Source organism: Mus caroli, unplaced genomic scaffold, assembly GCF_978045245.1.
Source record: "Mus caroli unplaced genomic scaffold, Mus_caroli_1 scaffold_16, whole genome shotgun sequence".
NCBI classification, from domain to species: domain Eukaryota; kingdom Metazoa; phylum Chordata; class Mammalia; order Rodentia; family Muridae; genus Mus; species Mus caroli.
This window is the reverse complement of record NW_028227271.1, coordinates 25,037,322-25,062,896: the sequence shown is the minus strand read 5'-3', so window position 1 is coordinate 25,062,896 and position 25,575 is coordinate 25,037,322. Positions and strand designations below refer to the sequence as shown.

The following is a 25,575-nucleotide window of genomic DNA, read 5'->3' as shown; positions in this document are numbered from 1 at the left end:
TGTGGGCTGTGGGGTGGGGGGTGCTTATGGAGGAGGCCAGACCAGGCCCAAACCTCGACCTTCGCTGGTCTCTGTCTCTTCTCAGAGGTGAAGAGGACATGAGGAGGGGAGGGTCTCTCTGGACATCTGGCTTTCGACAGGTTCTATAGTTCTAGGCTCACTTGTTTCTCAGCCCCCGGGCTTGTCCAGTCTTACACATAGTGTGGCTCAACAACACATGTAAGGTGGCTGTCTTTGTAGCTGACGTTGTTGGCCCAGACTACCTACGTGCCTGGCCCTCTGTGGACCACATCCATCTACTTATGCAGGCTCTGTCACCTGCTGTGTGATGTTGAGAAGGCCTGCTTCTGATAATAAGCCACTAGGTACTGCCGAGTTTCCAGACTGTTCTGAAAAGCCTCTTGGGTGTCTTGGTGGTGGCCAGTGGAGTGCTATGGGGGCTTAAAGTTCCCTCCCACGACCATTATTCATACATTTCCTTGTTCATTTTAAATTCTGTGTGTCTGTGTGTGGGTTTGTGCATGAGAGTGCAATGCCTATTGTAGCCAGCAGAGGGCGGCATGTCAGATCTCCAAGAGCTAGAGTGACAGGTGTTTGGTAGCTGTCTGATGTGGGTGCTGGGACCCTGACTCTGGACTTCAGGAAGAGGAGTATCTGCTCTCACGCACTCTAGGCAGCCTGCCCAGCTCCATTTGTAATGCAAGCAAGGGTTGTGTGGGAGGCTGTCTTGAGGCTGTTCTGTGGTTTAACAAGTCTGAGAGGGCTCAGAGGCTTGGCTAGACTGGTGTTGGTATTATGGGAGGGAGGGCAGAACCCCAGGGGTCTTCCTAAGGAACCCAGTCCCACTACGGGGAGGAGGAGAGACTGTCAGAAGCACTTGGAGCTTTGTATTTATTACACTAGCGCTCCTTTTTAAAGGAAGACTTACTCTATGTCTATGAGTACACTGTAGCTGTCTTCAGACACATCAGAAGAGAGCACAGGATCCTATTGCAGATGGTTGGGAGCCACCATGTGGTTGCTGGGATTTGAACTCAGGACCTCTGGAAGAGCAGTTGGTGCTCTTAACTGCTGAGCCATCTCTCCAGCCCTCTTTTCTTCTGGTTTTTGTTGTTTTGTTTTGTTTTTGTTTGTTTGTTTAAACTATTTAATCAGGTGGTGGTGTTGTACACTTTTAATCTTAGCAGTCCAGAGGCAGAGGCAGGTGATCTCTGAGTTCGAGGCCAGCCTGGTCTACACAGTGAGTTCCAGGGCAGCCAGGGCTGCAAACAGAAACCCTGTCTCGAAAAACCAAAATAGAAAGAGCGAAGGAAGGAAGGAAGGAAGGAAGAAAGAAAGGAAGAGAGAAAGAGAAAACAAAACAAAACAAAGTCCTAAAAACCAACTTAAAAAACAACAACAATAAACTGCCTTTATTTAGCTTTGCTTTTTGGACAGTACCACAGACATATGAAGTGCATTCTGTTTATTTTAATTTCCTGCCCTCTGATCTCCTGCTCAGCCCTTCAGCCCCGGCTCCTACATTCAGAAGAAGGTTTCTTTCTTTCCACCATGTAGTCCAGGCTGGCCTTGAACTCACAGTGATCTGCCTGCCTCTCTCGCTCCCTCCCCAGCTGCCTGTGCACTCCCCCCACCCCCTTCTGCTCTGCACCACATCTGGTTCACACAGAGCCGTTTTCACCCAGCTGTAGCCTGAGTAGAAAGGCGTGCAAGGTGTGTAAGGCGTGTACTGTGTGAGAGCTGACTCTGGGAAGCAGTCTGGAAGTGTAACCATTTGCCGAATGAGTGTGGAGAGATGGAACTTGGGGGATTCTGTTCTTGCCTGGGCCCTCCTCTCCTCCTGCCACTTGGATCCTGGCCTGCTTTCCATAGTCCTATATGATCAGACTTCTCTGACTTAACTGTCATGTCTACCTTCAGTCTTCCTGCAAGGAGAATCCTTTCAACCGGAAACCATCTCCCTCCGCATCTCCAACTGTCAGGAAGGCCACCAAAGGAGCCAAGCCTGTGAGGCCACCTGCCCCCGGACACGGCTTTCCACTCATCAAACGCAAGGTGCCAGCAGAGAGACCCTGAAACTCAGCTGGCCTGGGCCCAGCACTCTCCCCTCAGCCTTCGGCTTTTGGGACCCGTGTATGGTCCTGTTGGAAGGTTGAACTTAGCCTAGGGATCCTACATATCCAGGAGCAGTGGGTGGGTGCTGGGGTCTAACAGTTCAAGTGCAGAGAGTGAGCGTGGAGACACTTGTGCTTCTCAGAAGGGAGCCCCCAGGGTTCTCTGTAACCTGTCCCACTAGCTCACTGCCCAACAGAGAACCCCTCCTGAGTGACAGGGCAGGGAGAGGTTTCTCTGTGGAGCAGGGACTTGGGCGTCTCTGGAGGAGTCTGTCAGATCTTGACATGAAGGGTTCCTGGCCATCCCCACTCTGGTCCCTTCCCTAAACCCACGGTGCTTTGTCAATTTCCTTGGGGGACAGGACCTGGGTTCCTAGAGTCTGCAGTGGCTAGGGGACCCTGTGAGTCAGAGGAGAGCTGGTGCAGGGGAGGGCCACCGCTCTCTAGGTGACCGGAATATTGCTGGGCAGGTCCAGGCTGACCAGTACATTCCTGAGGAGGACATCTACGGTGAGATGGACAATATTGAGCGCCAGCTGGATGCCCTGGAACACAGTGGGGTTCTGTTGGAGGAGAAGCTGCGTGGCGGAGCAAATGGTGAGGGGGCTGCAGAGAGGAGCTGGCTGAGGGTTGTGGGTTGTGGGGGGCCCCTCAACCTGGGAATGCGGAGCTGGGAGCGGGGTGAGCTCTGGCCTTAGTGGAGATCTGGCTTCCAGAGGGCAGCGAGGACGACATGCTGGTGGACTGGTTCAAACTCATCCATGAGAAGCACCTACTAGTGCGGCGAGAGTCGGAGCTCATCTATGTGTGAGTCCTGCCTGCCCTACCTGCTTCCCGCTGGGGTCTGAGGAGAACCGGGAATTTGTGCATGATGGCACTGCCTACAGCTGAGCACTTAGCAGAAGTACTCACTGCCTGCCCCCCCCAACCCCCCCTTCTTCAGCTTCAAGCAGCAGAACCTGGAGCAGCGCCAGGCTGATGTGGAGTTCGAGCTCCGGTGCCTTCTCAACAAGCCAGGTGAGCCTGGGACCCGGAGAGCTAGGAGCCTGGCCGACTCTGGCCAGCCCAGGCCATGGGAGCCTGTCATAAAAACAGAAAAACAACGGTAGGGAGGTTGCATAGTAAGGGCTCTGGAACTTGCCCTGTGGACCAGGCTGGCCTCAAACTGACAGAGATCCACCCGCCTTTGTTCCCGAGTGCTGGGATTAAAGACATGCGCCACCACTGGCCAGCCTCCAAGTCTGATTCTTAGAACCCACATATTTGTTGACTCCGGGCATGATGGGAACCTCAGGTGGGCTGAGGGCTGAGTTGGGGAATGAAGAAAGAGTGCTCAGCTTGACTTGTCCATAGTTGTGGCATGTACTGATCCATCTCTGCTGATAGAAAGAGACCACAGAACCATGGGAGGGTGCAGGGCTCTGACCTCTCTCCTATGTGCTGGCGTCATCACCCATCGCTGCCATTTTACAGCTGAGGTTATAGAAAACCAGGCCCAGAGGCTGGGGTTTCTTCCTTTGTGTAGGAGCTGCTAGCCCTGTCTCTGCCCCACGCCTGTCCTCAGACTGGTTCTTACCGTCTGTCTCTGTGACTGAAGTATTACCTCTTCATTCACCCGGGGAACTTGGAAGGCTGGAATGGCCCCAAGTCACAGAATGTCCTTGGCTCCTTTTGCCAACTGTGAGTCACTTTCACCTCAGCAGGAGGCTGGGGGTGTGGCCACCTCTGAGAAGCCCAGTGTGACTAGAGCGGTATGGCCGGCTTTCTCCTTTGGCAGAAAAGGACTGGACAGATGAGGATCGGGCCAGAGAGAAGGTGCTGATGCAGGAACTCATGACCCTCATCGAGCAGCGAGATGCCATCGTGAACTGCCTGGATGAGGACCGGCAGAGGTGCCCTGCCTAGGACCCCGTGGGGGGAGCAACTTCCCGGCGGAGCCTGCAAGAGGGCTTGCCTTCATGCTTGCCCTGTCCTGTGGGGCCTGGAGGTTGGGAGGGACCCACAGGTTACCTGGTTCCTCCCTGCTGTGGACACTCAGCTTCTCTTTTTTACCCAGGGAAGAGGAGGAAGACAAGATGTTGGAAACTATGATCAAGAAGAAAGGTGAGGTGCATCCCGAGGGGGGCAGCACCTACCTGGGGGCTCCAGCCTGGGTTTGCAGCCTGAAATGGAAGGTTGAGCAGCCCCAAGGGGTGCTTGGCTGTAATACAAACTCCCAGCCTCTGAAGGGAGGGAGGCCAGGGACTTCTCTGTGCCCACAGGAGGACTGTGGTCTACCAGGGGGCCTAGGCCCTGGATGGTTTTGCCCTCTGCTCTGCAAGCTGGCTTGGGGGTCTGGGGACCTAGAGCCTGCTCAGGATCAGAGCACCTGTAGTGGCTAAAGGATGCAGCCCTGAGGTGTGACCTCAGTTCCCCCTGTGGCTCACTGTGTGGCCATGTGGCCGAGGCTGGAGACAGACTGGCTTCTGGTCCCAGCTTGCGCACATGAGCTGAATACCTGGGCCAGTTTCTTCAGCCCTTACCTCACTCCTGTTTGTGATGGCGCCTCTTTCCGGTGTGGCTGAGGGTTACAGAACTGACTGTGTAAAGCACCAGCCTGAGGTTAGGCCCCTGGGGCAGCACAGTTAGTGTTGGTTCTTTTCAATGGGAAAGTTTGAGGTTGAGGCGTATGGTTTCTGAGGTGTCCTCTGGTCCTGACAGTTGGTGTTTCTATTGTGGCCTATAGAGCAATGCACCCCAGTACCGGTGACCTGAGCTATTAAGTAAAAAGTGGGCTACCCCTCAGAGGTCCCGGATTGTTCTCGCAGATGTGGATCTCAGGGGAAAAAGGAGACTGGGTATAGTGAGTGACCTGACTCCGTGCACGGATGGACTGGAGCTCTTGATGGTTGCACACCTGATCAGTGACCCTGACCACGGCCCCATCCTACCCAGGTGCTCCCTCCCTCCCTGGCTGAGTGTCTTTGTTCTTTGCTGCAGATTTCCAAAGAGAGGCCGAGTCTGACAGTAAGAAGAAAGGCAAGTTCAAGACCATAAAGGTGCTGAAGTTTCTGGGGAATAAACGAGAAGCCAAGAGCAAGGCCCCGGGGGACAAGAGCTGACAGCGAAGGAAGCCACCTTCCTTTCCTCTCCTGGAGCCTTGAGGCCACAGCAGCACTCTGCTGCCCGGGGACCTGCCAAGGGGGATAATGACCGTGGGAGGGAGTCTCTGGGTGACTTTTCCCTTCCTCCATGGTCTCCAGCTGGTCTGGGCTAAAGACTTTTCCTTCTTCCCTGTGTCCCAGCCAGTTGTGACTTAGCCCTGCCCACTTGGATTCTGTCCCCAGATGCTGTGGCTCTGCCTGGGGCAAGCAGGGATGGAGGCTCCAGGCAGAGGCCGTGGCTCTCCTTGTTCTCCCTGAACCAGGCCAGATGGGGTCCTCACCACCAGTCCTGCTCACAGCAGGCCCTGGTTAAGGGCTCAAGTACTTTGCAGCAGGCCAGCAGCAAGGTTGGCTGCCTAGCTTCTGCCTTCCCAGCTCTGACCCCTAGTCCCTGCCTTCCTGTCTAGCGCAGATGCCCTTGAAACTCATGTCACCTCACTCATGAGCTGTATTTATGAGGGTCGCAAGTCCAGCCCCTCAGAGTGCTCTGTGCTGTGTCAGAAGGGAATGGGCTGAAGACAGTTCCGTTTCCTCCCCCTCATCTCCCTTGCTCTGTGGGAACCCACGACTGCCACACAGGGAGCTGCTGGCTGTGCTGGGGCACTGACTCAGGTCAGCCTGGAAGGGCTTTGGGTGGGTGTTCTCTCAGTCAGGCTTTCTGCCTTCCCCATGTCCAGGGGGTGGGCCCATTCCTTTTTATGGTCTGTTCCCTCTAGGGTCTGCTGGCCACTCACCGCTGAGTGGCTCTGGGAGGAGTGATGGGATGGGTACCTCTTTTCACTGGGGACTGTGCCAGGCGGCTTATGGTCTAAGCACTGTTCTTACACTCGGGGACTTCAGAGTCCCTCCCTTTGTGCATCCTGGGAAGGAACTCACTGTACCTCAGTTGCCAGCGCCCCTTGGTAGTCTCTCCAGATTCACTTGCTGTCCTGGAACCACCACCTCAGAGGTCTTTCAGAGGAGCCCTATGACCCAGTTGCTGTAACCCAGGAGAGGGCTCTACCAGGCTGTCTCTGTGTCAAGGGAAGTTTGTATCTCAGTGAACAGGACAGCCTTTCTCATAGTTACCTGTGTCCTGTCAACATGGGTCCATCAGAAGACACCCAGAATCCAGTTCTCCTACAGGCACAAGTTGTAAATGCTGACATCAAAGTTGAGTTTGTCACAGTGGGCTACACTCGTCCTGGGTTTTCCACTGTGCTAGGCCTGCACATTAGAGGGCTTGCCCTACTGACTGAACCCCTATCTGCTGGCTGCTGCATGGTGGTCATGTTTATTCTATTATGACAAGAACACAGGTCATATGTTCTGTTAGAATTATGGGAAACTTCCAGCAGGTGCAGGAAATACTTATGGGGACAGGAAAATGAAAATACTGGTGAAGGTCAGGCTGCTTAGTGTCAACAGCCCAAAGAAAGGACACTGATGTGCAGTGTACCCGCTGGGGGGCAGGTGGGGTAAAATGGTGGGGTCCAAGTTAGATTCTCATCTGTGCTGGACAAGTTCTGATTCTGAACACATAAGTGTTGTCCCTGGGGAAACAAGGTGGCATATGTCAGGGGCAAGTGAAATGTGTTTTATTGGCCAGTTAATTGTGGTTAAACATTTGCCCAAGGCTACAAGAAGGCAAAGACTTAGATCCTAAGGGAAAGATCTAAGGGAGGAAAGAGTCATGTTCAGGTTTTGGTTCAGAAAGGCAAAACAGAGCACCTGAGGCCAGCTGGGACATCAGGAGAGCCACAGAGAGGGTGCCCTTAGGCACATGCCCAAGGTGGTGAGCCTGGGCATCGCCATGGTGTGCCTGGGGCTTTTCCCTAGAGAAAGAAACACAGTAGCTGTGACACTACTCTGCGGCCTCTGCATCCCCAGGCAGTGACTAGGACACTGTCTCATGCCACAGGACAAAGCCATGTCTCGATCTGGCGTGGCCTGGCCCCCGTGGGTGGGCAGGCCTGGGATGGGTGCTGTGTGGCGGAGTGAAGGGCACTGGTTCTGGCTGTTGTGCCAGGTTGGCAGTCTCACTGGGTGAGCCCGCCCTTGTCTTGGGTTAAGTGGTGGCGAGGGCTTTCCTCAGCTCCTTGCTCCTCCTGCGATCAATGTCCTCCATTTCCCGTAGTTTCTGCAGAGAGCCACCAGAAAGAGCTGCTGTCATGGCAGGCAGGACACCCTTGACGTCTAGCTAACTGTCCTGGTGCTGGCTGGGGCTCCTCCCCTTTGCTTCCATCCTCCCCTTGGGTGGGCTCTCCTACCTGGGAGATCTCAGCCAGGATGATGCCTCGGTACTGCCTGCCCTGCCCCAGAGCCTCCATGGCAGCCAAGAATTCTTTCCTGTCTTGGATTTCTTTCACCACTGCACAGAGGGGAGGGGCCGTCAATGCACAGGGTAGGAGTGCACAGAGCCCCAGCCATGCATGGTCTCTGAGGGACACTAGTGGGATATGTCTATCAAGCCATGTCGCTCTTGTTAGCCCCATCAGTTCTACACACTCACACACACATACACACACGGTGGCTCACGTTCATCAAACCGGTCCAGCTCAGGAGCTGGGTCTTCTTGCTGCACGTGGGGAACCTTTTTCCGTTCCTCCTTGTCCTTCCCAGTGGCAAAGATATTTTGGAGTCTTCGTTTCTCTTTCTCCAGATCTCCTGTGGGGCCCAGAAACGATTTTGCTAATGTGTAGAGCAAGGCCTGTTCCCATGTTTCCATCGGCTGTGTGTACTGCGGGTGTCTGGGCTATGAAGAGTGGGCCTCTGCAGATCCCACACTTCTTTGGCTGTTCCTGAGCAGAATGTGTTAGGCTAGCAGTGGAAACAACCGAGAACAAGCACCAGTGCAGAGCTAATGGGTAACCCAGAACCGCAGGCCACCCAAGTGGCCTGTGTGTAAGGAACTGGGGGGAGAGAAGGGTGTTAGTGGGTCTGGGCCAAAGGCAGTGTTAGAGGAGGAGGAGGGGCTCCCAGATGTGGACTCAGATGCAGAGAAGATGGACTTGAGGGAACAGGAGGATAAGCAGCTGACAGCCATGTGTCCCTCTGAGATTGGGAAAACTGGATTAATTTGAAAAAAGTTCTAGGAAGATAAAGAGGGCCACCTGACTGGTTTCCTGCCCGGGTTTGTTACCAGCTTGCTAGGATGATGCTGTCCCAGGCTGATGTGACCCCGAAAAGAGCCCTAAGCCCAGCACTTACTGGTGGCCTGAGGCTTGAATTGTTCACGACTGTACGCCCCATTGGCTTGGCACAAGCTGGCGGGCCTGAGGTGAGAGTGGGTGGCCAGAATGGGAGGCAGGTAGATGGCTGAGGCTGCCTTCTTGGAGGGAGAGCCCCTCTGGCTGGATGTAGGGTTGCACTGCAGGGGCAGAGGGGCTCCTCCTGGGAACACAAGGAGCAAGTGGGGCCACCTGTTGGGCTTGCTTTTCAGAGAAAATAAGGTAGCTGCTTAGTAGGTGGTTGCTCCTTGTTCTTGATGCTTCTAGAACATATCCAAGGATGTTTTCCTTTGGTCTGTGCACACTCGGTTCTTACACTGGATCATACCATATGGTCAATAACAGATCCTTCTCACTTACCCATTTATCAAGGCCAACCTCCTATAAGCACATTCATACGTAACTTATTTTTTGATAGCTATGTACTAGTGGTTAGAATGGTTACATTATTTATTCAGCTAGTCTACTTCTGGACAGTCTGATCGTCTCTGGGTATTTTGTTTCTTTTTTTGTTGCTGGATTTTTACTACTTCCGACAATGCTGCAATAAACAAACATTCTTATACACCGAATCTGCAGCGTGTGCCTTTGTTTTTTGTTTAAAAACTTTTTGTGTATGTAATAAATATAAATGTGGACACATTTGATACAGCATTCTTGCGGGGATCAGGGGACAACTTATGGGAATCAGTTCTCCAACCATGTTTGTCCCAGGGATCGGGATTGTTAAACTTGGCACCTTTCCCTGTTTAACGGTCTCATCAGCCCAGGGTCTTGAGTTTTTCCTTTTGTTTAAGGTGGGGTCTCTGTCCAGACGCCTAAGGCCTCCCAACGCCCTAAGGATGACCTTCCCGCCTCTGTCCATGGAGTACAGCTATGCGCCACCACACCATTATGTGGGACAAAATCTACTGCCTTGTGCCTGTGAGGCGAGGGCTCTACCAACTGAGACAGAACGGCAGCCTGGATGTCGGTGTTTATCAGAGAAGGCTCCTGTAGGAGGATAACAAACGGAGAAAAGAGTGAAGAGGTGCTGAGGCGGAGGGCGGGGGGGGGGTGGTCTGGGCAGCAGCTGAGAGGCTAATGGGGTAGAGGGTGGAGATCAGAACATAGGGAAGTTTCTGGAAAGATGATTTTATTCTGCAATGTAGGAATCCATTGTTGGAAGTTCTGGGGAAGGGTTGCCTCTTTTGCTTGCTGTTGAAAGTCTCATTCATGGCCAAGGAAAACAGCTATTCGAATGGGACACAGCATCGGTGGGGAGCTGGGCCCGGGTAGTAACAGATGAGAAGAGTGGTTACGGTCCCTTCACAGACCTGAGAGGATGCCCTTGTTCTCAGGATGATCCTAAGCTCTGGCTCTACCTCCTCTTCCCTGGGTGCATGCACAGTAACTAGGTATGGCCGCCGCTCTACCTCCTCTTCCCTGGGTGCATGCACAGTAACTAGGTATGGCCGCCGCTCTACCTCCTCTTCCCTGGGTGCATACACAGTAACTAGGTATGGCCGCCGCTCTACCTCCTCTTCCCTGGGTGCATGCACAGTAACTAGGTATGGCCGCCGCTCTACCTCCTCTTCCCTGGGTGCATACACAGTAACTAGGTATGGCCGCCGCGATGCTGGTGTTCAGGTGAAGGAGAGGGGTTTGTTGTTTGTACCAAGCACCAAAACAACTTAGGGTTTTTGTTTGTTTGGTTGGTTGGTTTAGTTTTGTTTTGTTTTGTTTTTGAGACTGGGTTTCTTTAACAACAGTAGATTTTAGTAAGACAAGCAGAGTGAATTCCCAGGGAAGCAGCCAAAGCCATGAAGCTTCAAGGAAGATTTGTCTTTTAATTTTTTTTTTTTATGTGTAGGAGAGCTTGCATATATGGATGTATACTGTGTGTGTGTGTCTGGTACCCATTGTTCTACAGAGCAAGTCTCAGGAGAGCCAGAGCTACACAGAGAAGCCCTGTCTCAAAACAAAAACTTATTTTCTTAGTTATGTGTGTATACATTATACACACACACACATATAAACACACACAGTGCCCAGTGAGGCTCTGGAACTGGAGTTTTAGGTGACGGTCACCCCACGTGGGAACTGAGAACTGAACTCAGGTCATCTACAAGAGCCACACCTGCTCTTAACCACTGAGCCTGAGCCAGCTCTCTAGCCTGCCTCACTCTCCCCTCTTTTCATTTGGTTGGTTTTTTTGTTTGTTTGTTTTTGAGACAAGTTTGAGACAAGCTTTTTTTTTTTTTTTCCCTTCGAGACAGGGTTTCTCTGTATAGCCCTGGCTGTCCTGAAACTCACTTTGTAGACCAGGCTGTCCTGGAACTCAGAAATCTGCCTGCCTGTGCCTCCCAAGTGCTGGATTTAAACCTGTGTACCACCACCACCCCAGGCATTTTTTTTTTAAATGTATATGAGTACACTGTAGTTGTCCTCAGACACACCAGAAGAGGGCATCAGATTCCATTACAGAGCATCAGATCCCATTACAGATGGTTGTGAGCCACCATGTGGTTGCTGGGAATTGAACTCAGGACCTCTGGAAGAGCAGTCAGTGCTCTTACCCGCTGAGCCATCTCTCCAGCCTTGTGTTTTGTTTTGTTTTGTTTTTTGAGACAGGGTTTCTCTTTGTAGCTCTGGCTGTCCTTGAACTCACTGTGTAGACCAGGCTGGCCTCAAACTCAGAAATCCACCTGCCTCTGCTTCCCAAGTGCTGGGATTAAAGGCATGCGCCACCACTGCCCGGCTTGCTGAACCCTTTTTAATGAGAGGAGATCTCACTGTATAGCCATGGCTGGCAAGAACTTGCGGTATGAACTCCCCATCCCTTTCATATAGAGCAACATTGAAAATGTATTTCTGAGCCAGGCATGGTGGCACACACTGTTAAAATTAACACTTGGAAGGCAGAGGCAGGCGGACTCCTAATAGATCTGTTCGAGGCCAGCCTGGTTTACAGAGTTCCAGGTCAGCCATGCCTACACAGAGAAACCCTGTCTCAAAAAAAAAAAAAAAAAAAAAAAAGTATCCCTGGTTCCTTCGCCCAGAAAGTCTCTTGCGTGAGAGTGACTGCCCTTACTTTTCATGGTGTCCATGATGTGGCGTTGCTGGAAGTTTGTCAGTTTGGACTCCTTCATCATTACTGCAAAATAAAGCCGGGGCTGACTTCTGGAGCTTCAGCAGACACGCCTCACCCCACCAGGTCCCGCCCTTGCCTGCCCCCTGCCCCGCCCCCGCCCTTGCCCCGCCCCCTGCAATGCCCCACTGTAGCAAGGTCTCCTTCATCCTGCACTGAGCTCCTCCACTTCTCTGCCTACTCCATCTTCTTTAGAGTGCCTGTCACTTAAGGTTCTTTTTCTTTTCTTGTATTTATTCATTAATTTATCTTTTTTATTTATCTTTTTATTTATTGGTTTATTTATAGAAACGGTCTCACTATGTAGCCTGGCTGTCCTGAAATTTGGTATGTACATTGGGCAGGCCTCTAACTCACAAAGACTCACCCACCTCTTTCTCCAGTGTGCTAGGATCAAAGACATGAGCCACTATATGCAGCTTTTCTCCCTTTAAGATTGTGTGTGGGCCATTGCATACACTAGCAAGATTTTGCTGAAAGGACCCTGATATAGCTGTCTCTTGTGAGACTATGCCGGGGCCTAGCAAACACATAAGTGGATGCTCACAGTCAGCTATTGGATGGATCACAGGGCCCCCAATGGAGGAGCTAGAGAAAATACCCAAGGAGCTAAAGGGATCTGCAACCCTATAGGTGGAACAACATTATGAACTAACCAGTACCCTGGAGCTCTTGACTCTAGCTGCATATGTATAAAAAGATGGCCTAGTCGGCCATCACTGGAAAGAGAGGCCCATTGGACTTGCAAACTTTATATGCCCCAGTACAGGGGAACGCCAGGGCCAAAAAGTGGGAGTGGGTGGGTAGGGGAGTGGGGGGAAGGGTATGGGGGACTTTTAGAATAGCATTGGAAATGTAAATGAGGAAAATACCTAATTAAAAGAATGAAAAAAAAAAAAGATTGTGTGTGGGCTGGAGAGATGACTCATATATCAAGAGCATATATGATGCTCTTCCAGAGGTCCTGAGTTCAATTCCCAGCAACCACTTGGAAGCTCACGACTATCTGTAATGGGATCTGGTGCCCTCGTCTGGCCTGCAGGCATACATGCAGGCCGAACACTGTATCCATAATAAATAAACAAACAAATCTTTAAAAAAACCAAAAAGGTCGTGTGTGTGTGTGTGTGTGTGTGTGTGTGTATCTATGCGTGTATGGCTGCCTGTGGAGGGCAGGAAAAGGCACTGACTCATAGGAAGCTAGAGTTACAGATTGTTTTGACTCCCCTGATATGGTTGTGGGGAATTGAACTTGGGTCCTTGAGAATAGCAAGTGCTCTTAATCTCTGAGCCATCTTTCCAGCCCTTATTTTATTTCAAGGATAGATTCTTACTATATTATCTAGGCTAGCTTTTCTTGGGCTCAGGCCATCCTCCCATTACATATGCCTAAGACACACACACACACACTTTTTTGGTGACTGGCTAATGTGGGTGCTGGGTAATGAGCTTTCAAAGAGCAGCAGTACACGCTCCTAACCACTGAGTCAGCTCTCCAACTGTAACACACACACTTTTTTGGTGTATGGTGTGCTGGAACTGAAACCCAGACTCCACATCTGCCTAGAATCTACTCTGTCACTGAGCGACCCCTTCAGCTCTCTAATTTTCTCCTGTTCATTCTTTTTGTTGCCCTCCTGTGCTATTGGTTCTCTGAGAGCAAGAGTTGTCCTTTGCAATCCTCTCAACACTCTATTCCTAGTACCTAGGACAATATCCAAATCACACGTTAGGTTTTTAGTCGTTGAATAATTAAGTGCATACATGCTCATTCATGTAGCAGAGGCTGGAGCTACAGTTGTGAGCAGAAGCAGGAACGTTTCTTTGCCTGGTGGTGTTCACCATTTAGAAGGTGATTAGCGGGACACTAAACACCTCTCAAACTATATATTGTCTAAGCCTGGTGAAGGGAATTGAATTTGGTACTGTGAAGGTCCTACTGCAGTGAGGAGATAGGCTTCATTGAAAGTGCATGTAAGGGCTGGTGAGGTGGCTCAGTGGGTAAGAGGACCCGACTGCTCTTCCAAAGGTCTGGAGTTCAAATCCCAGCAACCACATGGTGGCTCACAACCATCCGTAACAAGATCTGACTCCCTCTTCTGGAGTGTCTGAAGACAACTACAGTGTGCTTACATATAACCAATAAATAAATCTCTTTAAAAAAAAAAAAAGAAAGTGCATGTAAAAGATGAACTAACCATTCTAAAATTCTTCATCTCTGGTCTTTGATTCTTCCCCGAACCTTTCAGAATCAATCCCAAGCTCTTAAGGGAAAACCGCACCGCTTGGGTCGTTGATCCCCTAATGCACTGACCTCTGAGCAGTTCACAAGTCCCCGGCGTGTAAGCTGCTTGCTTACGGCAGCGGCGGAACCCGGTTCCTTTGGTCACTGAGTCCACCCTCTCCTGGGAAGCCATGGGAGGGCCCTAGGAGGGAGAGAAGCAATGACTCGCCCTCATCACGCTTCGCAATCTGGACCTCTCATCACGAGCAACCTGGGAGTCTGAGAAGCTGGTGCCCGACCCCTCGGCTCGGGACAGCGCAGTGACCAAAGTCCCTGTCGTGACGGTCCGGGGAGGAGCGCTCACCTTAGGCGATGACCTGGGCGTGGCAGAGCCCTCCGAACGGAGAAACTCCGAGGAGCCAGAGTGTCAGCGTCCTCACTAGGGGCTCCTTGTTACCATGGTAACTAGCGACACGCCTCCACGCACGCGCATTAGTGTCTGGCCGGCCGCTGCTTCCCGGAAGTAACTGCGCCTGGGTCACGGCGCAAGCGCAAACTACGCGTGGTACCGCGAGGGGCAAAGGCGCGCGTTTCTCTGCTCTGCGCCCGGGACCCGTCAGGGCGAAGGCATCATGTCAGACAACGAGGACAAGTGAGCACGGGCCACAGAGGGAGGTCGTGGTGCGAGTCGGGCTCTTGGAGCACAGGCTAGCCCAGCTGCTGGGTTGGTGGGGCGAAGTCTTCAGAACTTCCTACCTCGCGGTGCAATGGCGACAGTGGGCAGAGAGTTCGGTCCGTGTGGCCCCTGTCCTCTGAGCGCTCTCTTTCTGGAAGGGAATGCCAGAGGTGTGTAGCTTGTGTAGTCGTGGAAGTAGGTAGGAAAAAGCAACCCAGAGAATGGCCTGGAAGGCTGGGAGCAGACGCGGGCTTGGGCTAGGTGATAGTAGCAGAGGTGGCAGAAGTGGGGATAGACTCTAGAGAGCATGAAGTTTAGTGTTGTTTGAGGCAAGGTCTCACTCTGAAACCCAGGCTGCCGGGGAATTCACTATATAGCTAAGGCTGGCTTTGAATTCGACACAGTCCTCTGCTTCAGCTTCCCAAGTGTTGATATATCTGGCATGAGCCACCAGACCCAGCTGGATTATAGACATTTTTTTTTTTTTCCGAGACAGGGTTTCTCTGTATAGCCCTGGCTCTCCTGTAACTCACTTTTGTAGATCAGGCTGAACTCAGAAATTCACCCACCTCTGCCTCCCAAGTGCTGGGATTAAAGGTGTGTGCCACCACCACCCGGCTGGACATATTTTTATTTTATTTATTTGGAGACCAAATATAACCTTATATCAGGTGGTTTAAACGTAGAGATTCATCTACCTCTGCCTTCCAGGTGATTTTGTTCTTTTTTTTTTTTTTTTCTGAGACAGAGTCTTTCAGCATAGTCCTAGCTGTTCTACAAGTCACTGTGTAGATTTGGCTGTCCTCAAACTTACAGAGATCTGTCTGCTTTCACCTCCTGAGCACTGGATTACAGGCGCGAGCCACCATGCCTGGATCCTGATATATTTTAAAGATAAAACCTAAAGGATTTCCTGATACGCTGTATATGTTAGTCAAGAGAGAAGATGAACTATGGTAGTCCTGATAGATCAGTCAGAATTCAGAGTCTGGGTGTGGTGGTTCACACCTGTAATCCTAGCACTTGGGAGGCTACTGCAGGAGAATTGTCCTGAAGTAGATGTCAACATAGTGAGTCTCAGGCCAGCCTGAGTTACATACTGTGCAGTAAGATTGACATCAAAACAAGCATACAAAATACAGTAAAAAATGCAATGAAAGCAGAGATGACGGCGTTGACCAGGGCACCACGGGAGGTTGTTGAGATGGAGCAGGGGCTAAAGATGGTTTTGTTGTGCCCAAGCCTAACAACCTAGGTTTGATTCCTAGAACCCCTGGTAGAAGGAGAGAACAGAAAAAGGAGTCTTGGTGGTGTATGTGGGCCTGTACGCAAACACGCATCATAAATAAGCATGTTTTTAGAAGCCTGGTGACTGGAGGCTATGAAAACGGCAATGTCACCTTGGTCTTACGTGGTTTTGTTTGTTTGTTTGTTTGTTTGTTTTCTCCACCATAAGGGAATATGGAATTAAGCTGTAGCAGGAGGGGAAGGAATAATGGTGTGATGTTTGTTTGTTTGTTTGTTTGTTTGTTTTTAAGAGGGGAGGTGATGCTGGCAGTGTGCTGGTGCTGCGAGCGCCAGCGGCTTCATGCATGCTGTCTACACACCCTACTTTTGAGTTACAGCTCCAGCCCTGAAGTACACTTCACTTGTTTTTGTTCTTGAGACAGAATCTCACTATGTAGCCCAGGCTGGGCTCAAACCCCTAGTTCTCTCATTTCCCCTTTCCAAATGCTAGGAGTACAGGAGTGTGCTACCACCCTGGCACGTTTATATTTCTCTCCTTATGTCCTTATGAGAGGCTGAAACTGTCTTCATGACGAGGGGGATGGCACAGAGGTTAGCCACACTTGGCTGGTTTCCCAGGGAGTAAAACCTTAGTTCCCAGCACCAGGCAGACAACTCCCGCTTCAGGGGCTCCCACACCCTCTCCTGGCTTCCAGGGGCAAATTGTGTGTGTGTACATTTACTTACACAAACACACAGATAAAATAAACCTTAAACAAACAGTCCCCGGACCAGAAAAGTCCATGCTTACATGTAACTGGCGTGGTTCACAGAGAAGGAAACCACAGTGAAGGTGTCCTAGCAAACTGTGGGGACACGTGGCATATGATTGGAGGCACAGAGTGACCCTCCAGAGTTTGGTTCCCTTGTTGAGATTTGCCGGTCCCTCGTCCGACACTGCTGAGACTGTGGGCTGTATCTCTGGTTCTGGCCGGTGATGCTCTAACCACCAGTTTTTTCCGGCAGTTTCGACGGCGATGACTTTGATGACGTGGAGGAGGACGAAGGACTTGACGACTTGGAAAATGCTGAGGAGGTCAGTAGCCAGCCTCGGCCTCTGCCCTGCAGCCTGGACAAGGGACGGGCAGCGTTCACCAAGAGCTTTCCCTGTTCACTTTCCAGGAATGTGATTCCATGGATCTGCTCCGGGCCTTTGTCTGAGTGCCACCTCAACTAGGTCTTGGGATAATTAATTGTGTCGGTCTTATGTATGGTTTGGTGGCAGTGGTTCTTAGTATAGAGCCTGGAACTTGCTATTTAAGCCAGACTGGCTTGTAGCTCACGAGAAACCAGCCTTCCTCTGCCACCTGATGCTAGGATTAAAGGCACGGGTAGAAGTAACTTTGGTCCATTTTATTCACTACTATATTCTAAATATGGTTCAGCATATAGTATGCACTCAGCAAACAATTCCTCTTTTTTTTTAATGTATTTTTATGCATGTGCACATGTGCTGTGTGCAGGTGCACTTACCTGTGTAATGCATGTGGAGGTCAGAGGTCATCCTCCCTCCTTCTCCATCTTACCTTTCAAGACAGGGTCTCTCTAAACTTGAGGCTCAGTGCTTCAGCTAGGCTGTCAGCCAGCAAGCCCCAGAAACCCTCCTGACCCCACCACTAGTTCTGTGGCTATGCCTGTAGCACACTGTTACAGACCCAGACTTCTACATGGAGGCTAAGACCTAAATTTAGGTCCTCCAGTTTGGGTAGCAAGCAGGTTACTCTCTGAGGCAAACCCTAACCCTTAAGTCTTGGTTTTAGGATCATGTAAACAGATCATGGGCTGCGCAGCTCTCTGGCAGCCGCCATTGCTGGAAGCTTCTGTTTTCTCCTCTGCTGTCAGAAACTCTTTACTTTGTGTCAGATCATCATTATCCCTGTGTGTGTGCGTGCATGCGTGCTGCAGGGGATGAAACCCATGGTCTTGTGTTCTCTCTCTCTCTAGCCTGAATAGAGCAGAGGACAGCAGGTTGTTGTTTAGTATGTGTTTCACTCTCTTTTACCAGGACTGTCCTGGTCACCTGACCCAGTGACTCATTTGCCATATGAAAGAGCAGGCGTTTGTCCTGAGCTTCCGGTTCAGGGTGTGCTCACCACTGACAGGGCCAGCTATTTGGGCAAGGCAGCTGGCTCTAGAGTTCTGAACACCGTCATCTTTACTGCTAGCTTGGAGGTTTTGGTCAGGTTGGCTGACTCTTGAAGCCCCTGGAATGGGGACCACAATCCTTACCTTACAAGGGGTTAAGGATTGCGGGGTGTCAGTGAGTGGTTGCACGGTCCATGACATCCGGAAAGGGTTGAGGGTGGTGGCAAGTGTCTGTGTCATCATCTTCCTACCTGATCCAAAACTTGCCCGGAGATTCCCCCTCTTTGTTTGCTTGCTATCCAGGAGGGCCAGGAAAATGTCGAGATTCTCCCATCTGGTGAGCGACCGCAGGCCAACCAGAAGCGGATCACCACTCCTTACATGACCAAGTACGAGCGGGCCCGAGTGCTGGGCACCCGGGCTCTCCAGATCGCGTAAGTGCTGTCCTTTGGCCGTTGTCTCTGTCAGTTCAGCCACAGTGAGCCCAAGCTGCTGGTCCTGCCCAGCCCTGGTGTGTCAGGGCTTGTGCAGTGCTTTAGGGCGCCTGTGGGAAAATGTAAGAAGTAGACGTGAGAAGTGACAGTAAAAACCCTGGTCAGGCCAGGCAGCGGTGGCGCACGCCTTTAATCCCAGCACTTGGGAGGCAGAGGCAGGCAGATTTCTGAGTTCAAGGCCAGCCTGGTCTACAAAGTGAGTTCCAGGACAGCCAGGGCTATACAGAGAAACTCTGTCTTGAAAAACAAAAAACAACAACAACAAAGCAAACAAACAAAAAAGAAACAGGAGGATCATGGGTTCACGGGCCTACCTGGACTACCGAGTGAGTTCTAGGCTAGTCTGGGCAACTAGCAAGACGCTGCCCCAAGATAAAGAATGAAAAGAGGTCTGGGGTGGAGCCTAGCACATGTGATTACCTGAGTTCAGAGAATTCTTGTCAGTTGGTCAAACAAAATAAGAGTGAACTGCAACAGCTCCTTCTAGCTTATGCTGATGAGAGGGAGACTGGCCAGCCCAGCCCAGTAAGCAGGCCCTTTACTTGGGAAAGTCTGGAGCAGCGGTGGCTCTGGGTGCTAGGAAATTTAACAGCACGTTGTTTTTCTAAATTTGGATGGCCGGCCAGTGAGCTCAGCCCATCCAGAGGAGGCAGGGTGTTAGTGGAACTCTAGTGGGGGACCCAAGCCTAAGGGAAACTGCTGACTTCTCACGTGTTGGCGTGGGGCATGTGAGTGCTTCAGGATGGACTAGGGAGAAGGAAAAACACAGCATCAGCAGGACATTCTCCCAGGGGCCTGGGGAGGCCTGCACAGTGCTGCGAGCATCCCTACCACAGGTTCATACAGCCCTGGGTAAAGATGACTGCAGTGTCTACCTTGGTAAAGGGTCTTATGGACAGCCATCCTCAGCTATAGACCTTTCTTCAGCCTGGCTGCACTCTTGACTCCTTGAGTATCCTTCAGGGGGATCTGGGGTCCTAGTGGCCTAAGGATAGTCTCTGTTCAATGGCACTCATTGGCTCCATGTGGCCATTTAAATTAATTAATTAAATCGACCCTGTGAGGCAGTGCACACCTTTAACCCCAGCACTCAGGAAGCAGAGGTGTGTTGATCTCTGTGACTCCAAGGCCAACCTGGTCTACATAAGGAGTTCCAGGAGAGCCTTGACTACACAGTGAGGCTCCATCTCAAAAACAATAACAGTAAACCCCAAACAACCACCACCACAACAACACACACACACACACACACACACACACCCCAATACTAGAGATACCGCAGATGCTCAGGGGCCTGTCTGTGGTTCCCAGTTAGCACAGGGACATCATAGGTACAAGACATTTCCAGTTTGCTGAGTGTTCTGAGACACTTGTTCATTTAGCTAAGATTGCCCTGTAGCAGGAAGCCTTCATTGTGCAAATCCAGCAGTGCTCACCACTGCACCTGTCGAGGATGCAGAGGTGATAAAGACATCACCTCTAGTTCCCCAGGGAGCTTCTGATGTAAAGGCAGGTGCGGGCAGTGCCCTGCAAAGGATAGAGAAAGGCAGGTGGCTTGGCGGAGGGGCTAGATCTAGGAGGCAGATGCAGGGCAGTGGTTTTGCATGTGTCCCTGGTGCTGAAAGCTATGGGTGGGTACAGCCTAAAGGCAAGCTTGCAGCACAAAGAAGGCAAAACTGTTACTAATGGGGACCAGCAAGATGGCTGAGCTGGGCCAGATGCCTCATTTACAGGAACCCGCGTGGTGGAAGCAGAGAATTGATTTCTTCATGCTGTAGCATGCATGTGCTCACACACGTACAGAACTGAACACACAGAGTAGAGTCTGATGAAGTGGTTCATGGAGGGCTTGATGCTCTTTGGGGGCTCAGCACCCTCTTCTGGCCTCTGTGGGCATCCACACACATGTGGCAAAAGCTGCATAAACACAAATTCATATAAGTGAAAATAAAAACATTTTAAACTCTTCACACACTAAATAAATAATTTTTTTTTTTTTTAAAGTATGTCCTGATCTTGTAGGGCGACCGAGTCACGGCCACCTGTAACTTTGGCTCCAGAGGGATCTGACACTTATGGCCTCTGTAGGCGCCTTCACTCCTGCACAAACCCTAACACAGACACACGAATACAAATAATTTTTTTTAATATGATAAATAAAATAAATTTAGTAAAAGATGTCAGCAAACCTACAGGGACAGGTTCAAGTTGGCACGCATCTGATAAGCCAGCATGGGACACACAGGAAGGGAGGCGTCCTGACAACTGCAGTCTAAGCCAATGGAAGGGTCATATTCTGTGGGAGGAAGAGGGCTCCAGCTTAAGCCAGGCTCTAGTGGTCCTTCCCCTGAGGGGTCCTCTGCCCTCTGTCCAAGCACAGCCAGGCTGGATCCTGTACACTGAGGACTGGGCTGTGCCTTCACTTAGATGCTGAATGAAACTCCAGCTTGGATCTCTTTTGGTTGCGTCCAGTCTGGCTCGCTAGCACCACCTGCTGGCTGATGTCACTCACCTCTTCCTAACTGGGGGGGGTGACAGGTTTATTTGTAGTGACTGCAGCACAGGACAGCCACTTCAAAGCCTGCACTTGTATATCCATGGGGGCACTGATGGACGATGCCCTTCAGTTACTCCCATTATATGTAGAGCGCGGACACAGGCTGATCAGGGCAGTGGGTACTCGGGTACAGCCGTGTGGACGGCAGACTAAACCCAGGACTTTACTTGTTCTACTGCTGAGCTACACCTCAAGTTTTGGGGACATTTCATTCTTCAGGAAAGACATTTGGTTTCTGCCCTTGGGAAAATTTCAGGCCTTTAGGATTAGCGGAGCCCAGAATATTTAGTCATAAACTAATAAGTGTCAGTCTCAGGGTGGCTGGTCCCCAAAGTCACCCGGCACCTCTGAGTTACAGTTCTCAGACCCCTTCGTGAGATGAAGGATTCTGTCTCATGGCTCTGGATCAGCAATTAAGAGCACTCGGTGTGCTTGCCAGGTTTGGTTCCTGCCATGAACACGGTGGCTCACAGCCCCCTTCCCTCTGGTACCAGTGTATCCCGTGTCCTCCAAAGGCATGGACCTCCATGTAAGCAAAACACCCACACACGTAAGATAAAATATATTCAAACCCTCTCACAAAAATCTGTCCTGATGGTGTGGAGACGGCATCGGGCCTGGGTCTCAGATGTGTCCTGATGGTGTGGAGACGGCGTCGGGCCTGGGTCTCAGATGCTTGTTCGTCAGTCTGAATCTGTCAGTGTGAGCCCGCCCAGGGTTATTGGAGGCGTCTGTCTGTCTGTCTGTCTGTCTGTCTGCAGGAAATGAGCCTGGAGTGATGTGTCCTTGTTGCTGTTGGAGCTTTTGCTTGGAGCAAGCATTGGCTGGGGTCTGGACCCTCTTAGTGCACCATGTGTGGTCCTGGAGCACTGGACGCTCATGGGCTGCTGTGGATGGTGGTGCAGTCAGTGGCTTTGGTGCCCAGAAAGGCATATGTAACTCACCAGGGGCACAGAGTGATTCCCAAAGTGGTGACATCTGAGCCCCTCTCACGCTTGTAGCGACAGAGGGAGCACTGCGAGGACGGAGAGTAGAAGTGAAAGGACTCTGCTGAGCCTGCTGTCTGTGCCCTGACAGGTCCCGAGGCCAGGCTTCTTCTGGCTCAGTCCATCTGGCTCACAGTCCTGGAGCTTGGAAGGTTCTAGAGCATGGCACCTCACCTGTGGGTCCTCAAGCTGCATCATACCATGGCAGGGTGTCATTTGGTGGGACTGAGCCACCCCGCTGGCTTGGGTTTCTCTTCCTTTAATAAAGCCCCTTAGGGCATCATGGTGGTCACACCCTCATGGCTTTCCAAGGGCTCCTCCTACAGCGCCCTCATCATCTTCATTTGGGGACACTTAAGAACCATGATACGGCTGGTTAGTTATGGTGGCGCACACCAGTAGGATTTGCTGAAGGAGGCAGAGGCAGACGGATCACGAGTTCAGTGCCAGCCTGGGCTACACATTTGGGCTGGAGAGATGGCTCTGCACTGGCTGCTCTTCCAGGTCCTGAGTTCCATTCCCAGCAACCAGATGGTGGCTCACATCCATCTGTAATGGAGTCCAATGCCCTCTTCTGGTGTGTCTGAAGATAGCTACAGTGTGTTCATATACATAAAATAAATAATTTTTTTAAAATTATTATTATTTTTTGTTTGTTTGTTTGTTTTCGAGACAGGGTTTCTCTGTGTAGCCCTGGCTGTCCTAGAACTTGCTCTGTAGACCAGGCTGGCCTCGAACTCAGAAATCTGCCTGCCTCTGCCTCCCTAGTGCTGGGATTAAAGCCGTGTGCCACCATGCCCGCCTTTTTTTTTTTTTTTAAAGCCATAATACAGTGGAGGCATGGAAGTTTGTTGTGGCTGGAGTGAAGGCCAGGCTGGAAGAGTGTAGCCCTGCTGGGGATGTTGCTGTGAGTGCCTTTGCTGATGGAGCATTACACAGATGACTTCAGTATGTTACGTGGGACACATCCTAGCACAGTGGTTAGGGACAGATCTTGGCTCTGCCACTCTGCCTACGTGACCTTGGGCAGGACACTTAGCTCTCTGTACCTCAGGTTCCTCAGTAGTAAAATGGAAGTCAGAGTAGGCCTCCCTCGCTGCAGCGGAGGATCATGGCAGAGCGACTGCAGGGAGCAGCGAGGCAGGGGTCTCTTAGGCTAAGGATGTGGAGAGAATTCAGGGACTTGTGCTTGGAGGCACATTTTAAATCCAGTCTGCGAGCCTTCCCCCGCGGTGGTGGCTCCCTGAGCACCACTGCCGCCGTGCCTGCCTGTCCAGATGCCCCTGCGAGATGAGGAGCGGGACACCAGATCCACCTTCCATGGGCCTTGTCTGCTGACTGCAACCTCTCTGTGTCCCTGCAGGATGTGTGCCCCGGTGATGGTGGAGCTGGAGGGGGAGACCGACCCTTTGCTCATCGCCATGAAGGAACTCAAGTAAGGTCCTCCCCCTGAGCCCAGCAGGCCTCTCTCGGGCCTCTGCAGACCTCTGGCTCAATCATGGGCAGCCCCTGGGAGCTGAGGGAGGGTGTTGATGTGACCCGTGCTGCTGCCACCTGTCCTCTGCCGGGAGCCAGGGCACCAGCCCTCAACGTCGTGTGACTTCTCTCCACCACAGGGCACGGAAGATCCCCATCATCATTCGCCGGTACCTGCCAGACGGCAGCTATGAAGACTGGGGTGTGGACGAACTCATCATCAGCGACTGAGCCGGCGCTCTCGGCCTGCCGGGCACCAGACTCTGCCGGGCACCCTTTCTGTGCCTGTTTTATATGTGTAAATAATAAATCTCACCCTTCCCACCCCCTCTCCCTGTTACCTGCGTGCTGCCACCTGCCCTGCTACAGGACTGGGCATACATCAAGGTGGCCCTGTGACTGTTAGCTCTTTCTAAAGCACCAGGGCCCTTAGCCCCATGGGTACCCCTGCCCCCCATCCCTCCATCCATCGCCCATGCACCAGAGCAAAAGCTGCTGCAGGGGAGACACCTCAGCTGCCTTCTCAGCAGACAGATGCGTCTTTGTGCCCAGGGAGCTGGTTGCCACGGAAACCCCCAATTTCCTTTCCAGTGGGGACTGGCTGCAGGGGCTTCTCCCTTCTCAGGAGTATCACAGAGCAGGTTTCATCAAGCCAGCCATTGTTCCTAGGGACCTGCCTCGAGCTCTTATCAAGGACTCGGATCCCCTTTCAGGAGCGGTGCTTTAGCAGGAAGCGTGGGGGTGCAGTGGTCCCCCACTGTCCCCAGGCAGAGCCCCGTTGGGCAAGTCAGCAACGGGAGCAAGGACCAGGCCAGTGCCACACAGTGCCCCCATGGCCCACCTCTCTGGTCTGCCATCTTGTGCCATTTCCTCTCCTGCCTCCCACCCCAGGAAGCCCCTTTTATATCCTGAGGTAGAGAGCTGTGTAGAGCCAGGGATGGTAAGGCACGTCTATGTTTTCAGTACTGAGGAGGTGGAGGCAGGAGGTTTGCACAGTGAAGTGAGTTCAAGGTCAGCCTGGGCTACATGAGGCCTTGTCTAAGAAAAGAAGGCAGCCATGGGCACCAGCATAGTTGGAAGAATGGCTTTTGAGTGGCCCAGCCTGACCTGGCCCATGGCAACTCTCAGGAGACATGGCGTACCACATGGGATTGGGCACCCTGGTTAGGGTGGGAGGAAGAGTGGCCGCTGTGGTAGGAGGGGTGTTTACTGCTCTGGATAAGGGTTAATTCTGGGGGTCGGAGACTTCGCACCCCTGCCACCCTCCTCCAAGCCTTTGGAATCCTTTAATCAAGCTGGGTGCTGAAATTTCAGCCCTGAAATGCCGCCTTTGTGCTGGCATCCAGGCAGCCTCCCCAGAGTGCAGGGTCACTCTCTCGGCCCCATTTCTCTAAATGGTCTCTTTGTTCCCTGCTGGGCCGCTCAGTATCAGATGTGATTAAGGGGAGATGAGGCTTGGGTAGGAGGGGGAGTTAACCCTTAGGGGATGGGTGTAAGGAGATGGGAGAAGTGGGTGCTCTTCCTCTGGCCTTCCTCTGAATTCTGCTGTTCTTGGGCAGCCCCTCGTTGCTCTGGCAGGCCTGGGGTTGTCCCCTGTGGAATATGCTGTCACCTCCCATCTCCTTAGGCTTATGGTCATCTTGTCAGTCATTTAAAAACACCTGACAGACACCAGAGTGTCTGCTGTTCCGGAGCACATCCAAACCTGTGTTCCAGAGATGCACACAACCTGCTAACACTGGCTTCCGTTTTTGTCATCCCCCATGGCCATTTCCCTACAGCCTACACCAGTGGTGGTGACATGGGCATTCTAATGAGGTAGCAGGCCTCTCTTATGCCCCCCCCCCCCATCTTGCCTGCTATGTCTCCAGTTCCCCCTTGGAGCGGGAGATCCATAGACTGGAAATGGGCAGCTGTCCTGCTGTGAGAGGCTGCTGTGAGGCTGCTTTACCTCCCACAGTGCTGGCAGCAACCAGGAGCGGGTCTCAGGAGTTGCCATTGTCAAATCAAATGATTAAAAGACGGTTTTTATGGTATCTGGTCTGGCAGGTCAAGGGAATACCTCTACCTCTGCCCTTGGATTTACCAGGGAATTGCAGTCTCCTGACACCTGTGACGGGGAAGGACACAGTCCACGTGTGAGGAAGAGAGCTGATGTAGAGGGGCGCTCAGGGTAGTGGCTCCCCTTTTACTT

General features: G+C 51.8%; 3 protein-coding genes across 5 annotated transcripts in view; 2 read left to right on the top strand and 1 right to left on the bottom strand.

The window, feature by feature from the left end:
- Positions 1-9,038, top strand: part of Micall1 (MICAL like 1) — a 28,119-nt gene extending 19,081 nt beyond the window's left edge. For both annotated transcript variants that reach the window (XM_021183163.3, XM_029469768.2), the window contains 7 exons: positions 1,921-2,055; positions 2,585-2,711; positions 2,831-2,921; positions 3,058-3,131; positions 3,892-4,006; positions 4,171-4,217; positions 5,094-9,038. In XM_021183163.3, the coding sequence (XP_021038822.1) occupies positions 1,921-2,055; positions 2,585-2,711; positions 2,831-2,921; positions 3,058-3,131; positions 3,892-4,006; positions 4,171-4,217; positions 5,094-5,215 (711 nt within the window). In that variant the 3' untranslated portion in view covers positions 5,216-9,038. The remainder of the gene's footprint in view (positions 1-1,920; positions 2,056-2,584; positions 2,712-2,830; positions 2,922-3,057; positions 3,132-3,891; positions 4,007-4,170; positions 4,218-5,093) is intronic.
- Positions 6,820-14,293, bottom strand: CUNH22orf23 (chromosome unknown C22orf23 homolog). 2 transcript variants are annotated; one of them, XM_021183165.3, is made up of 7 exons: positions 14,185-14,293; positions 13,911-14,022; positions 11,540-11,602; positions 8,447-8,629; positions 7,775-7,903; positions 7,507-7,607; positions 6,823-7,376 (listed from the first exon to the last, which is right to left on the bottom strand). In XM_021183165.3, exons 2-7 carry the CDS (start codon positions 14,011-14,013, stop codon positions 7,305-7,307), a joined length of 651 nt encoding a protein of 216 aa, XP_021038824.1. In that variant the 5' UTR covers positions 14,014-14,022; positions 14,185-14,293; the 3' UTR covers positions 6,823-7,304. The 2 variants fall into 2 exon arrangements, with proteins under 2 accessions (XP_021038825.1, XP_021038824.1); XM_021183166.3 differs by lacking the exon at positions 8,447-8,629 and having other exon boundaries at positions 6,820-7,376.
- A 47-nt stretch (positions 14,294-14,340) lies between these two features.
- Polr2f (RNA polymerase II, I and III subunit F) lies at positions 14,341-23,706 on the top strand. The gene is made up of 5 exons (XM_021183029.3): positions 14,341-14,472; positions 16,750-16,819; positions 18,172-18,302; positions 23,269-23,340; positions 23,522-23,706. Exons 1-5 carry the CDS (start codon positions 14,453-14,455, stop codon positions 23,610-23,612), a joined length of 384 nt encoding a protein of 127 aa, XP_021038688.1. The 5' UTR covers positions 14,341-14,452; the 3' UTR covers positions 23,613-23,706.
- The last annotated feature ends 1,869 nt before the right edge of the window (positions 23,707-25,575 follow it).

Coding starts and splice junctions, on each gene's coding strand:
- CUNH22orf23 (XM_021183165.3), bottom strand. CDS start 14,013: ATGGCTTCCCAGGAGAGGGTGGACTCAGTGACCAAAGGAACCGGGTTC. Junction 11,603..13,910: donor GACTTGTGAACTGCTCAGAG/GTCAGTGCATTA, acceptor TTTATTTTGCAG/TAATGATGAAGGAGTCCAAA. Junction 7,377..7,506: donor TCCTGGCTGAGATCTCCCAG/GTAGGAGAGCCC, acceptor GGCTCTCTGCAG/AAACTACGGGAAATGGAGGA.
- Polr2f (XM_021183029.3), top strand. CDS start 14,453: ATGTCAGACAACGAGGACAA. Junction 18,303..23,268: donor ACCCGGGCTCTCCAGATCGC/GTAAGTGCTGTC, acceptor GTGTCCCTGCAG/GATGTGTGCCCCGGTGATGG. Junction 23,341..23,521: donor ATCGCCATGAAGGAACTCAA/GTAAGGTCCTCC, acceptor TCTCCACCACAG/GGCACGGAAGATCCCCATCA.